At 39.9% G+C, this 13,789-nt stretch overlaps 1 protein-coding gene across 5 annotated transcripts in view; it reads right to left on the bottom strand.

Moving 5' to 3' along the window:
* The window catches only part of FSHR (follicle stimulating hormone receptor), a 106,909-nt gene extending 93,828 nt beyond the window's left edge, over window positions 1–13,081 (bottom strand). For 4 of the 5 annotated variants that reach the window (XM_032989453.2, XM_032989454.2, XM_032989455.2 and 1 more), the window contains exon 1: window positions 12,897–13,081. In XM_032989453.2, coding sequence (XP_032845344.2) covers window positions 12,897–13,081 — 185 coding nt within the window. The remainder of the gene's footprint in view (window positions 1–12,896) is intronic. The other variant, XM_032989456.2, reaches the window with a different exon arrangement.
* Window positions 13,082–13,789: the final 708 nt, after the last annotated feature.

Genomic DNA, 13,789 nt, shown 5'->3' with positions numbered 1-13,789 from the left:
ATCTAGATTTATTCTTGCAAATAGATTGTTCAAAGAGTAGGAATGATAGTGGTCATTCTCTCTCACTTTCTCATATTAAGGAATGCTTTTGGCAATGAGAAAATGAACGTTTGCTTTGAGTTTGACAGTTGCAAAGGATGTTTATTTCCTAGGGCTTTGTTTATAAGATTTCAGTGTTTAAAGGAATATTTTATGCTGAGTTTGGCAAAAGTTGAAGTTTTTATAAGTGCTACTGTTATTATTGCTCACCAAAACAGTATTTAGGACCCTTCTATTGAGTTACAAAAGAGAAAATAACATACAATGGAAGTATAGAAAGCCACAACCAACATATTGTCTGCCTTCGCGTATGCTTTTTGATTTTCCCACCTCCCTTACTCAAGGGTTATCCTCTGAAACATACAGATGTTTCAGCTGATTATCCCTTTATCTGCCAGAAGTAGTCCCTGATCTAGTAGTATTACTGTTACAGAGATAGCAGGGAACGGTTAGTGACCGATTTGGAAACATTTTTTTTCCAGAAAGTATTTTCTATCATCACCTCTTCAATAAGACCAACAAGAGGGATGAATATTCAGATGATCATGCAAACCAAGCATAACTTGGAAGTGTGCTGTTAAGCAGGAAGCACGGTTATTGGGTTCTGTTACAGCAGCTGCTGAAATACAGATACTGATGTCAGAAAAGGACTTTCCAACTAGGGGAACTCAACACCATGGAAACTCCTACACTGATGCTATACTTGTTGGTGAAGGTGAAATTTAGGCCTCCTTATAGCATAGGAGCACCTTTTTCCTTCTTTGGAGCATTTTAAGAAAAACAGTTGACATATTGAAGATTAAGGTTTCTGAAACTTGTGGGCTTCTAGGATTGAGGTCCAACCTGAATCAGCTGAGTTCAGACTAACAAAACCTTGAGTGTTTCTATGCAACACAGGCTGAAGCCCAAAGCTGTTGTTCATAAAAATAGGATACTAGCATAAGGTGTTTTACAGAAATGTATAAAATCCTTTATATAATGAACATTGTAAAGATATACTCTAGCTGTCAAGTTAGGCACTGCTAATAAGAACAGCAGCCTGCCGTCCCTTCAAAGCAGAGGTCAACAAGCTTTCTTTGGAATGCAGGAACTCTTTAAGGAGATGCAAGCAGGAATTTCTGAAGCACCTCCTGCCTCATTCCCTATTTTAGCTGATAACCACCACTATATGCGTTCAGCCTGGAGGACACTAAACAGATGAATCTACACCTAGAACCAAAGCCACCTCTTGGCAGCCTGATGTGGAGGGAAAAAAAAAAAAAAAAAAAAGTCTTTCAAAGCCTTGAACAAAGAGCCAGTCTCCCAGTTTTCTAGTGCCGCTGGAGAGTTTCTTCCAGACAACGTTCACACCTCTGGCAGACAAACAAAATGGCAAATCCATAGCTGCTGCTGGTCCACAGCCCTGAAGCTACAAGGTTGTCCCCACCAGACCAGGGCATCAGTAACTCCAAGGCAAGCACTCCTTGACAGGCACCACATTGAGACTCACACCTCTGTGTCCAGCCCATGCAGTGCTCCTGTAAAGCCCTGGATGGACGTGCTCCAACATCCAGGGTAAAGTGCTCAAAACCCAACCTGATTGCTGGGGTGTGGGCCCATGCGGAGTTCTCAGCCACACTGATATAGCATGGCAATAACACGGACAGAAATGAAGGAAGTCAAAGTAATATTGTTTGTTACATGGATACTGTATATTAAAAAAAAAAATTCCTGTGGATGCATCATTCATGTATTTATGAAGGGCTCTAGCTAAGGAGTCATATCTAGATAGTAGTTAAATTCATAAAGGGGTGAAAGTCTTCTAATTAGTGCTCCATAGGCAGCCTTACTGACCATAACAGAGCCAACAGTTAGCCATAATTGAAATACCAAAAAAACCTCCACCTCAGCTACCTTTAAATTACTGACTGTAACATTACTGTGAAATGCCACTCTTCTAATATAGTGACAGAAACTGATACAAGAAAAGTACAGAAATGAAGAAAGTGGAAAAGGTGATGATGCAGAGTTACCATGTCAGTAAAAATATATTTGAGAGAAAAAACCCTGAAACTATATACGCATCGCTTGAACATTAAAAAACAGTAGAGCTGTGACTTTGTACTGCCTTATATAGAGGACTCAAAGCAGCAGGACTGCATTTCATGCCACTGAGCATAAAGCCTTCCCGTGATGAGAAATAGTTATTAGAAAGGAATATCAATGTGCAAAGGTATTTTTTTTTTTTTGAACAAGGAAATATATTGCCATAAGAGTACAGTCTGGTGAGTAAGGTCTTGAAGGGGCTATAGTCCCTTCTAAACCACTGATTTGTTACCCTGTACTCTTGGGAAATTGCTTGTCCTTTACAACCTATAGCTTTGCTGTTTCTGTAATGAATAAAATTATGTTTACCTATTTACCAAGAATGTTGTGAAATCTGTTAATATTTATACAAAAGTTTGTGAGCCCTAAGAAAATCTTATAATTTCCATATGGCCCATTAAAACAATTAAAATCTCCCCTAATAATTTTAGATAAATCTAAACAGTTGGTTACCTATTTCATTTGTGCTTTCAACACCCATTTTATTTTTCCCTAGAGTGGTTTCCTGTCTACCGCAATAACACAAATTCCTGAATCTGCAAATATGTACAGATGGGTAGTTTCACACCTATGATTCGTCCCACTGGAAGGCAGAGGAGCTGCTTGGGTGAGCAATTAGGATGTGTACGAATGCCTGTAGAATCAAACCCTAGGTTTTCTTGTAGGGTATTCCCTCACAGGATCCACTAATGCCGATTTCAGAGGACTAAAGAATGAGGTCTGGGCTTCATCTGCCATGGCAACAATATACTGCAGATAGGAAATTACAGCTCCTGGGATTCAGATACAGTGAGTACTTCCCCAAACCAGTAATTTCACCTAGAGAGAGTTGTTGTTCTGCCAGGGCATTTCTAGTTTTGCTGTCATTTTCTGATACAGTCTGTACTTCTTTTATGACTCTTCACTTCTCAAAAAAAAAAAAAAAAGAAAAGCAAAAATTTCCATAGCAGCTCTGTTGGCCAAAGAAAACTTCAGGGACAAGGCAGGTTTTTTAGTATCAACCCACTGTCTTCCCATAGCAGGGGGGTTTATAGCCCCTCTTCTTATACCTTGCTTGTTTGGAAATTTCTGTATGTCTATAAATATTTCTGCTGGAAGACTGGACTCTGAGAAAAGAGTCTTCAGAATCTATCATTCCCCAGTAGTTAACAAGAAGGAAAAAAATGGATTTGGCTGCTCTGTGCTCCTTTTTTTTGCAGCTGTGGAGAGACTGGAGACACCAGAGAAAGCAGCACAGGCAGTGCTTCCACTGCTGGAGACAGATTTGCTTTCTTACCTCAGTGACTGTTTGTTGCTCTCACAGACACGAGTGCTTCCCATTGAATAGGATGCCCTTTGACAAAGGCTCTTTCCTCAAAAACGTTTATTGGGCTACTAAAGGCAATAGCTTAATTTCTTTTTATCATGTGGTGGCACAAATGCAAAAAGAAATCAAAGCTTACCCTGAAGTTAGCACTGAAATCCAAACCTCTCAAATCCAAGGGTAGGCAAGAGTATTTCAGCAGGAATCATTTCTAAGCACAAGGCATACCACAGAATATAAAACCATTAAAAGGCTTTCAGAAGATGTGTAAAGAAAACCATTATAATCCTGCACCTGTGTCAATCCTTTTCAGAGGAAAAAAAAAAAAAACAAAAACAAACAAATAACTACATATCACTTCTTCCCATCCCACGCTCCTGGTTTTGGGAAAAGGGACAGACAGACAGTCCCTCCTTCCATTGCTACTCTCTCCCACTTGAGCCTTAGCCATTTTATCAGTTACAGCTACATATACATGCTACTGTTTTTCATTCTCATCTTCTTTGCCCGGAGTCAGACTGGTGGAGGAAGAGATTAAACATGCAAGCACGCGGTGCACATGTGCAGGTATGTGCATGCACCTTATTCCCTTTGCTACTTTGGGTAGGATCTGGTTTTGGGGCAAGGGGGAGGGAAGGTTGCTTTATGATTATCCCACTGCATTCCACAATTTTATGTTCAGAACATAAATGCCGGACACCAGAGACTCTCCTGAGAGAACCAGCACCACTTTCTTTTCTAGTCTTTACACAGTCACTCTAGTTCTCTGCACACTATTTTCAAAATAAAAAAACCAAATCTTCTGACCATCATTTGAAAGTACATTCCCTCCTTGCTCCACTCTCAAACAAAATATGAATTACACATTGAAAACTTGGAAGTTTTCCCCACTGCATGTTTATGCATGTAGTGCTTTTGGAAAACTACTGAAGATTCACAGACTTATTGCAAATAAATATTTGCAAATTAATTCTGATTAACTGACTATATTTGGACAAGGATTCATATCAGAAAGTACATCCTCATGTGTGATATGGGGATACTTTATATCTGTAGGACTATTAATAGAGAAATGCTCCTTTGGCATTCATGAAACAGGATTTCTAGGCAAATATGCTAAAATGCTGACTAGTAACCGCATTCTGGAGTAGATAAGAGAGTGGACAGAGGTGAAAGCTTCAGCCTGTGGCTCACCCAGAGGACATATGTTTAAAATTGAGGTTGCCTGTCTATAGCAAGTTCTGAATATGTTAAAGTCAAGGATGTAGCATTATATAGCTACTCCAGGCAAAGACAGAGGCTCAGAAATCTCAATATACTTAGGAAAAACAAGAACTGCTTCATCTGAGCTAGGTCGAAGGCTGTTTTCATTTCACTCAGAAACATATCTCCCTCTGCATATAATATCAGTCTGTAAATTCTCCTCTTGCTAACCAGGAGCAAATGCATCTGAGTGGCTTGATAAGGTAATGGGAGATAAGAAGCATCCATACCTTCCAGGCTGAGCTCCTAAAACACTGAAGGATATTTGGAGGAAAACATTGAGCAAAAACAAAAAAAGCACAAGCTTTTCTGACCCTAGACCTCTAAAATCAAGGAAGCTGCACCTGAGTAAAGGCAGAAATTGGGCTCCTTATTGCAGTGTATGCAGGACAATTAGGAGAAATAATTTTCTATGCTTTTATATGAAAACCAGGCTTGACTCTGACCTATAATTTGAAGTAAGTTTCATTTTAATGACTTAAATTTAACAGCTAATAAGAGCAGCCCAATCAAACTACTGGCAAAGAGTGTGAAATAATTTACAGGTTTTGTCTGAAAAGGTCAAGATCTTAAACAAAGAAAAGTGACTTTTCCTACCAAAGTGCTTGCCCCTCGCTGTGTAAAACTGCTAGACTGCTATGAAAAATAATACCTGTCTTCTGTACCCAAAGTATCTTGTTTACCAAACATACACACATTAATTACCAATCAGCTGCTGCCAAAATGAACAACACATGGCTGACAGAGGTCCCCATCGCTACACAGTGAAAATGAACTTAGTTCTTTTCACTGAAGTTAATGAAGCTATGACAATTTAAATTAGCTGTGAACCTACCCCAATTATCTTTTAGCTTGCCCGCACAAGGACACTCGGGAAAGTTAAGCAGAACTAACTAAAATGCCATCAAGTTAGAAGAGAGTGAGGTATGTTGAACTTTGCATGGATTTCTTTTGCTCCTCATTTAGGTGTCTAACACGTTTGTTTATTTTTCTTTGGTAGATAATTTGGTTTGGCATTGCAGGGCCCCCTCCTGCTTACAAACTGCTAGCAGTTAGATCAGCTGTCTCCTTCAGGATGTATATTCGCTTGGCACCTCTCTTCCATGCAACTGTTCTCTCTGCTCTTGTGGCATTCTTCACTCACTCTCTTCTTTCACTCTTGTCAAGCTCTCCACATACCCAGTATTTTCAGTGACGTGCCAGCCCGGTGAGACCCCCTTGGTGTCTGCAAAGGAAACCCTTGAGCTACACAGCAGACTTTCTGCAGCTGGCTTGGCAAGTAGCACATTTTGTGTGATACTCTTCCAGAAGAATTCAATTGGGAGCTTTTAAAGACACCTTCCATTGAAGACCTCATCTCCATTACACCTCAGAAGTGCTGCTGGGAAGATCAAGTATTTGAGAAGCTTTTATTAGTCTTCTTTAATTATTATTATTTTTTTTTTATTTTATTTAAGAGGCATGGCCTGGGTTTTGAGGGAGACGGTAAACTTTATTATTCAGGACTGTAAGGCTGATATGACTTTGCTGAGGGCCAGATCCAGAAAACAATTAACTCAAATTCCCAAGCTGTCATTTATAAACCTGAGTGAGGAGCTGAAAGCCTGTTGCATGGGCAGATGCAAATACAGGGATAACGGATGAGTTGTCCTGGCTTGGTGGCTCTTACAGTACAGCAGCTATTATGCTGCTGGGTCAGATCACGAGGGGCAGACACACCCCTTTCTGCATGCCCCTCTGCATAAGTACCCTGAGCTCCCTATGTAGGCGACGGGAGGGCAACTCAGCAAAGCTGAGGCAGAAACACATAAGCTCTTTAATGTCTTTGAAACTCATAAAAGTACCCTTCAAAACTTTTCCCTAGAGCTCAGACTATGCTCTGGTCTCCCAGCTAGTGATAATCACCTTTGAGTATCAACAGGATTCCCTGTGCCAAAATGTCTTGGCTTCCCTGGTTGGGATGAGAGATGAAGTTAATATATTTTAATATTAGAAAAGAGAAGGCAACCACGTCTAAAATACAGCATTTTAATTCTGTGCAGTGAAAACTGATGAGTTGTGAGAAGCTGTAGTAAGGGGAGTAAATGAAGCTAGGAAATCATCCATACTGTTGAAGAGCTCAGTGTGGCATACCATTCAGAGCAAAGGATATTAGCTGCTGCATGACACCAGCAAATTCATGATTCCTCAAATCTATTTTGTGATTCATATTCTTGTTGGAGAAGATCCTACTTTGTAATGTCCCCTAGGCTTACCAAATTCTCCATTTTAACCACATTTTAGTTTAAAACTACTTATTTCTGATCTTACTAGGGTTTTTCTCTCTTGCCGTGCCTTTATGCTAAACCTTGGTATTTACCAGCTTGCATCTCATGAATAACATTACTGTCAAACTCTCCTAGGTTATAATTATATGAAACAAGATTTGAATGGGGAGACACCCAAGATGAAGACACAATATTTGAGAGAAGAAAATGTAACACCTACAAATGACTAGTTTAATCTTCCAAACACTTTAGAAAAACATTGATGATAACCTCATTCAATAGGCCTGTTTTGATTCTTTGTAGAAACTGAAGCAGAATACACCTAAAATGTCTAACAGAGAGGCTTTATTTTGGGACATGGATCTGACTAGCCCCAGGAACCCATTCTGCCTGGTATCAGACTGTGGGCATTTGACACATGCCCTCTGTTTTTTTGTGTGTGTGTGCAAGATAGAGGCTGCTGGAAAAGCCGGAACTTGTACATCAGGAGAATCTCTCTGTAGCTGACCCCAGCAGAGGACATCAGCTGGCACAGACCTTGGTACCCTCTCAATGCTGCATGCAAACAAAAGCAAGTCTTGTCTTTCACTGTGTTTCCCTGCAAAAACCTTAGTGATTTAACAAGTCATATACTTGCCATTAAATTTTAAGTGAATGCACTTTCATTTCAAAGAGACATTAGATATATTTGCACACATCTATACATCTTCAGACTCGATCATACATCTCTCATAGATCCATCAAGCTGCAGTCATTGCAAGTCAGGTGAAATTCATGTGTATGCATTTATTGCCATAGTATCACGAGTAAGTCAGCAGAGCATACTGCACTGCAAAGCAACTCCTATTGTGTGCAGCACACCTCCTCATGCTGAAAAGCTCCTGAAGCTTTTGAAACGGGATGTTTCTATAGAGATATATATTTTGTAATTCATACTAGCTGAGGATCTGCCTTGCAGACTTTACTATCCTTTAGTGTCACTTTCTCCCTTTTCTTTTTTCTCTCTTATGCTCTGCCTATTTCCTTCTATCTTCCCAATGAAAATGTCAAATACAGAATCCAGCACAAGCGTTGGACCACTCCACCGACATACAGTCAGTGATCGTACAGCAACCTCTGTCGCTTTCTGCTTCAAAGTATGAGCTGATCATAAATTCAGGAAGAAAAAGTAGCACTAACTGCAGACTTTTTTTCTACCCTAATAGAAGCAAAGCTGCTTAAAAAAAAAAAAAAAAGAAAGAAAAGAAAATAAAAAAAAGAAAAAAGAGCTTTAGATAGGGTGTAATATGTTCTCAATATGGTCTGATGTGCAAATATTCTCATGCCCTTCAGATAATATGTGGGTTAATTTATTAACTATGTGATTAACCGCCATAACACAACACAGGGACTTGAAATCTTCATGGGTCTTCATTTTGTTAGCTTACGTTATTCTCTCCACATGCTGTCTTTCTTTGATTAAGGTCAGTCCACCGGTATAAACACCTGTGCAAGAACTGTAGTTGTTTGCAGGTTTCAATGTAATTTCAACTTTAAGTGTGAAAGCATAAAAAAAAAATCCTAATTGCATCTGTCAATAAAAGTGCTGAAGGTACTGTTCACATCATTTGCAGCTTCTGTCGCAGGGAAGCACATCTGACTCAGTATATAACACAGAACTTGCTATTTCAAGGCAGTCACCGTTTTAGTGGCCAGACATCTACTCAACCTTGACTTGATAGTCTAAAATAAATATCCTTGAGCAATTGTATGAAAACACCTATGCAGAGAGCAAGTAAAAACCCCACTGTTTATAGTTTGCAGATGCTTGGGAGAAAACACTCTATATAACATACCTCTAAACTGCTCTGACAGTGGCTAAACTGGCTACTGAAGCCAGAGGATGGGTTTTAAAACACAAAACATCACATAATCAAGCCCAGGCATTATTTATTTTACCTGAAGTTTCCTCTTAGATAGCACTTTGACAGATGGGTGCCAAATGATGGACTGTCTCTGTCATCAATTATTTCAGTTGCCACAGTTGCTCCTTTCTAAAACTGGCACCACTCTCCTGCTGAAGCCTCTGGCATGCTAATACAATAAACAAATCCTTTTAATTAGCTGAGTCACATATCCAAGTTTGCAAGCTTTCCTTGAGGAGCTTTCATTCTCAAGAGATGTTTCTTATAACGTCTCCACGGTGTAGAAACTGTCAGGCAGAAGGAACCAACTGGTCAACATCTACATGCTGCTGTCAGCTGCTGCACTTGTATGCCAGCTAAGGAGGGCTAAATCAAGGGAGTAAAGTTTAGGAGCGGGAGAAAATCAGGAAAGTAACTGAGTTGGAGGCAGTTTCTCTTTATAACAAATGCAACGTGACCAAATTTTATTTCCTGATACATTTTTATCGCAGCATTAGTTACAAGACACAGGTAAAACGCTGATATTAACATTTCTCTCACATAACTCTGCAGGACTGCAAGCAGAATCGGACCAAGCAGCCTTCTCCACCTCCTTTCTTAAGCTGCCTTGTACCGTTGCTTTACTATGTCAAATCAGAGATATAGTCTATTGCCCAAACGGTTGCACTTGGCTGCTGGCATAGAGCTCTCTATATTCCTTGGGATATCATATGAGAGATTTCAAGCATTGCTGAGATGAGGAACCCAAAAGCAAGGAAGGGTAATATAAGAAAATGAGTAAGCTTTTCATGGCATTTCAAGTTGTATTCCCAGTTGATATTCATACATATCTGCTCAATGTAATTTTCTAAATCTTAAGAAGGATCCCTTCTATTCTGAGAACAAGTTATTCTTGTTTGCATTACTGTCTTAAAGCAAGATCTCTAATGACTAAATGAAATCTTAGTGAATATTAAGGATGGATACAAAGCTCAATATTGGATTTTAAAACTGTTTTAAATCTTCAAGGAGTAAACTGCTTCCGGTGATTCCTGACATGCTCCCCCTCTCTCACTCTATTAAGAGTTAATACTTTGACACAGATGAAGTTATGTTTCTCATCTGAACTTTCAGCCTCTGGTTTCTCATGGATTAGCTCCAGAGTCGTAAATCAGAGCCATCTACATTTCTTATAGGCATTTCAGTATCTATTAAAAAATGCCAAAAATTCTTCTATCCAACTATTCTTCCAGGCAAAGATTATAAAGGAAAAGAGCTAATAACCACAGTCTCCCCTGCAAACACTTGAGCATGCCAACTACAGCGTGCTTGAAAATCTGCAAAAAGCAATGTACAAACCAAGCTGTAACTATCCTCTCATGAGATTTTGGCCTGCAAGTGAAAAAACAGATGTGGCAGCAAGAAGAGTAATGAAAACCTGTGGTTTCTGATCCCTGCTCTGTTTCCACATGGTAAGCACAAACCAAAATCCCTCACCATAAGAGGCTGCCAGCCCTACCCTTTGCAACACCCTTGCTAAAGCAGATGCTAATCCAACCAAGAGCAAAACCCTGGCTCTTATACCATGCCACAGAGCCCATGTTTGCTGTGGAGGGTAAGCTCTCACTGTCAGGAAACCAACCACAAAGAAACCCATCACAGTAGCATGTGTCAGTGGCCAACCCTCAAAAACTAAAAACAAAAAAACGAAAAATCAGCCATGACAAAGAACAGAGGTAATGGTTGTTGAGGGCAATAATTTTACTTTTATCCCGAGGTTTTTTTTTTACCAAGTAACAGAGCTGGCTGCCACATGCCAGTGTCCCAACTTAAGAAACAGCTGTAGTGGAACAGAAACACACAGCAACAGAAGTGCTTGAGACTTATCAGGTTCCCATTCTCTCTCCAAAGCTTTCACTGATATGTTTTTCAACATCGAAAAGGAGTTAGGAAGGGACTCTAGGATAGCTTAGGAAAGCTATCAAGACCACATAGGAGAAGGTGAAGAGCTCTAAGTGTACTGAAGAAATCCCCATGCTCTACATCAAATGAAAATAGACTGCATCCAGCACTCCCAGAATGAGCTCTTAAGTGAAAAAAGTACCTTGCAGGAGCTGTACTTAGAAAGAAGTCTCTGCTTGTGTCATTAGACACTGTGGCCATCTACACTGATTTTAAAGTCCTTCAACTCATTGAGACTTTTTGAAGAAACATAAAGCAAGGTTTTTCTGTTACCATGAGTGCATTTGCAACAGCACCTGAAGCAGTAAAATCTATTTTATTCACCTGAATCACCCCAGTGGGCACTCAGCAGAGAAATGCATAGGAAGGCACCTTTCTAGAGTCCCCCTTTGACCCTGAAGGAAAATCTAAGGTTTATCTGTCTCTTAATAGCTCTTTAGCTAATATATCTGGCTTTAGTAACACTAACATTTAGTATATTCAAAACAACTCTACACAGTTTCAATAGAAATTTTTTTTAATAGAAAAATTGATTGAATGGGATATGAATTACCTCATAACAAACAAAAAGTTGGCGTGAGAACAGAATCAAGTTAAGAGATTATAATTCCAAAATTTGCACAGCGCTGCCAGAAGAAAGGTTTCATTCATTGTTTTCAGTCACACTAACGTAGTCTGCATGTTTCAGAGAATACACGCTCGTGTTGAGGAACTGGCAAATTAGCATCCTCAACAAACCTTTGAGAAGTTAACAAGGATCTGCTGTGAATAAATCTAATTTTACCAACAGGTGCTTTTTGGCAACATAAAACTCTACTCCTTTGGAGAAATAATTTAAAAATGCTTTTGCTTAATACCTAGAAGGCAGACCTTAACTGTTTAATCTAAAGAAACAATCAAAGCAAAATGAAATGAAATTAGCAGTACATGCCTGGAGCATGGTTCAGTCAGGATTTAGATGACCTAAAACACAGATGGATTATTTTTCCTTCTAGTTGTGAGAATGATTTAAACTTTTACTGATCTTCTGTGGTTAATTTGGACATTTTTCTCAAGTTTTCACCACAGTCTACTTACTCCTCAAGCATAACAACTCCTCCTGATGAATGAAACAAAACTTCTGCCCTAGGAAAACTGTGTGGTAGTAACCGTGGATATATTGTGGTGTGTTAAATCGGGGTAGGGGTATATTTTTCCAACTAGTGACATATTATTCTTTGTTATATCCTCCCTCCAAACTTGCCACTCCACTTATGAACCAAAGAGTTTATCCAGGAGTACTCCTTTTGGTTTTGCTTTAGGTCATAACGATATCAGACAGCTGTGGGTGTAGGCAAGGGGTGATATAATTTGCTTTAAAAAAATAAAAATGAAAACAAGTGCTTGAACAGTTACATACTTGCCATTGCATAAGCTCTTTTGCTTGCCTGTGCTATTGTGTCATACAGTGTTGTTCGTGTTACTTTATGGAAGAGAAACTTTAAGATAGATAAAACCCTTCCTCGAGTAATGTGGTACGGTATCTTTACATTGTTCACTCTCTTCAGTTGCAGTCATGCTGCTCCTCTGATAGAGGAGGATCACTCTCTGAATGTTTATCAGAGTCCTTTCTGTAATGCCTTTGTGATTTCAAAAAGAAAACATTAAGTTGCTTCTTGGCAAACAAACACAAAGCTTTGGAAAGCTCCCACAGTACAAACACAAATGCTCATCATCAAGTTGTTTGGGGCAGACAAGTTGCGCTACACGTTTTAACAACGCTAAAGAAAGTTGTAAAGAAAGCTTAGACTTTATGCTTCAAATTACTGTCACAGCACCAAAGAAGCTTGTTTAAAATTTAGTCTGCACTTTGCATTACAACATACCATATCTTTTCTTAACAGAGATCTTAAAATGAACATGACCAGAGTAACAGAGAGGAGCTTCAAGATGTAATTAAGCAAGCATCAGAGGAAGGGCTGTGCTTTCCAAACAGCTGGTGTAAGTCTCCCAAGTGACACCCTACAAACCCGACCCTTGGCTTGCCAAGCTGCAGTCTGTTTTGAGAGTCAGCAGCAAGGCTGCTGCTTGCAACTGTTCCCTCTCCCTACTTACAGTTCGGTGATGTTGGCGGGGATGTCCCGGGGAACCTGGACCACCTTGCTCTCCTGACAAATGAAGACCCTGCCCACACAGCAGCAGGCGTGGTGCTGGGATCCTGAGCAGCCTGCCAGGAAAACCAGCAAACAGGCAAGGACTGGAGACATCTCTGCCTTCACATCTGTGCCTGTCTCTGTCATCTCAAAGGGAGGAATGCAGAGACCTCCCAGCCCAACTCCCGGAATGGAAGATCCGCCCCAAAAGCTGGGATGAACCACGTGGCTCTTGGGGGATGACTTCTCAGCAAATTTCAGTTCATGGCCCCAGATCCTTTATAGCCTTAGAACAGGGATGGAAATCAGCAATGCTGATTTTTCATGACAAAATTATTTTATATTTAAAGTGGTGTTGAAATCATGGACTCCATCTGAATGAACCAAGGAGCTTTTGATGCACTGGATATCTGCGCTGGGAAAAGATCCTTCCTTCTCAGCTATGCTATTTTGCATGTCTTGTTTGGTAACACCAAGGGACAGGAAAGCATTTTTACTTTCTACAGCCCAGCCACTTTTTCCCCTGAAGGGGAGAGGCACTACTTTTGCTCCTCATCATAGATCGAAGGGCCTCTGATTTTGTGTTGCTCCTAAGCAAAAGAAATGTGTTATTTTTTTACAGGGTATATAACGTATTCGATAGATTGAAAACTATACAGTCCTAAGGCCAGAGCTAAATAACACGCCCTTACTTTTCAACTGTGATTATTCTTCATGCACTTGCTGATTCATCTACTCTTTTCCTTGGCACCTTTCTAGGAACCCAAACAGGAGAAAATGCCACAACTCCAGCAGTCCCTGTGGACTAGTGAACTAATTTCATCATCTGGAAAAAACCCTCCGAAATATACAGAA

Source organism: Tyto alba, unplaced genomic scaffold (genome assembly GCF_018691265.1).
Source record: "Tyto alba isolate M040663 unplaced genomic scaffold, T.alba_DEE_v4.0 Super-Scaffold_16, whole genome shotgun sequence".
NCBI classification, from domain to species: Eukaryota; Metazoa; Chordata; class Aves; order Strigiformes; family Tytonidae; genus Tyto; species Tyto alba.
This window is presented reverse-complemented; position numbering and strand designations above follow the sequence as displayed.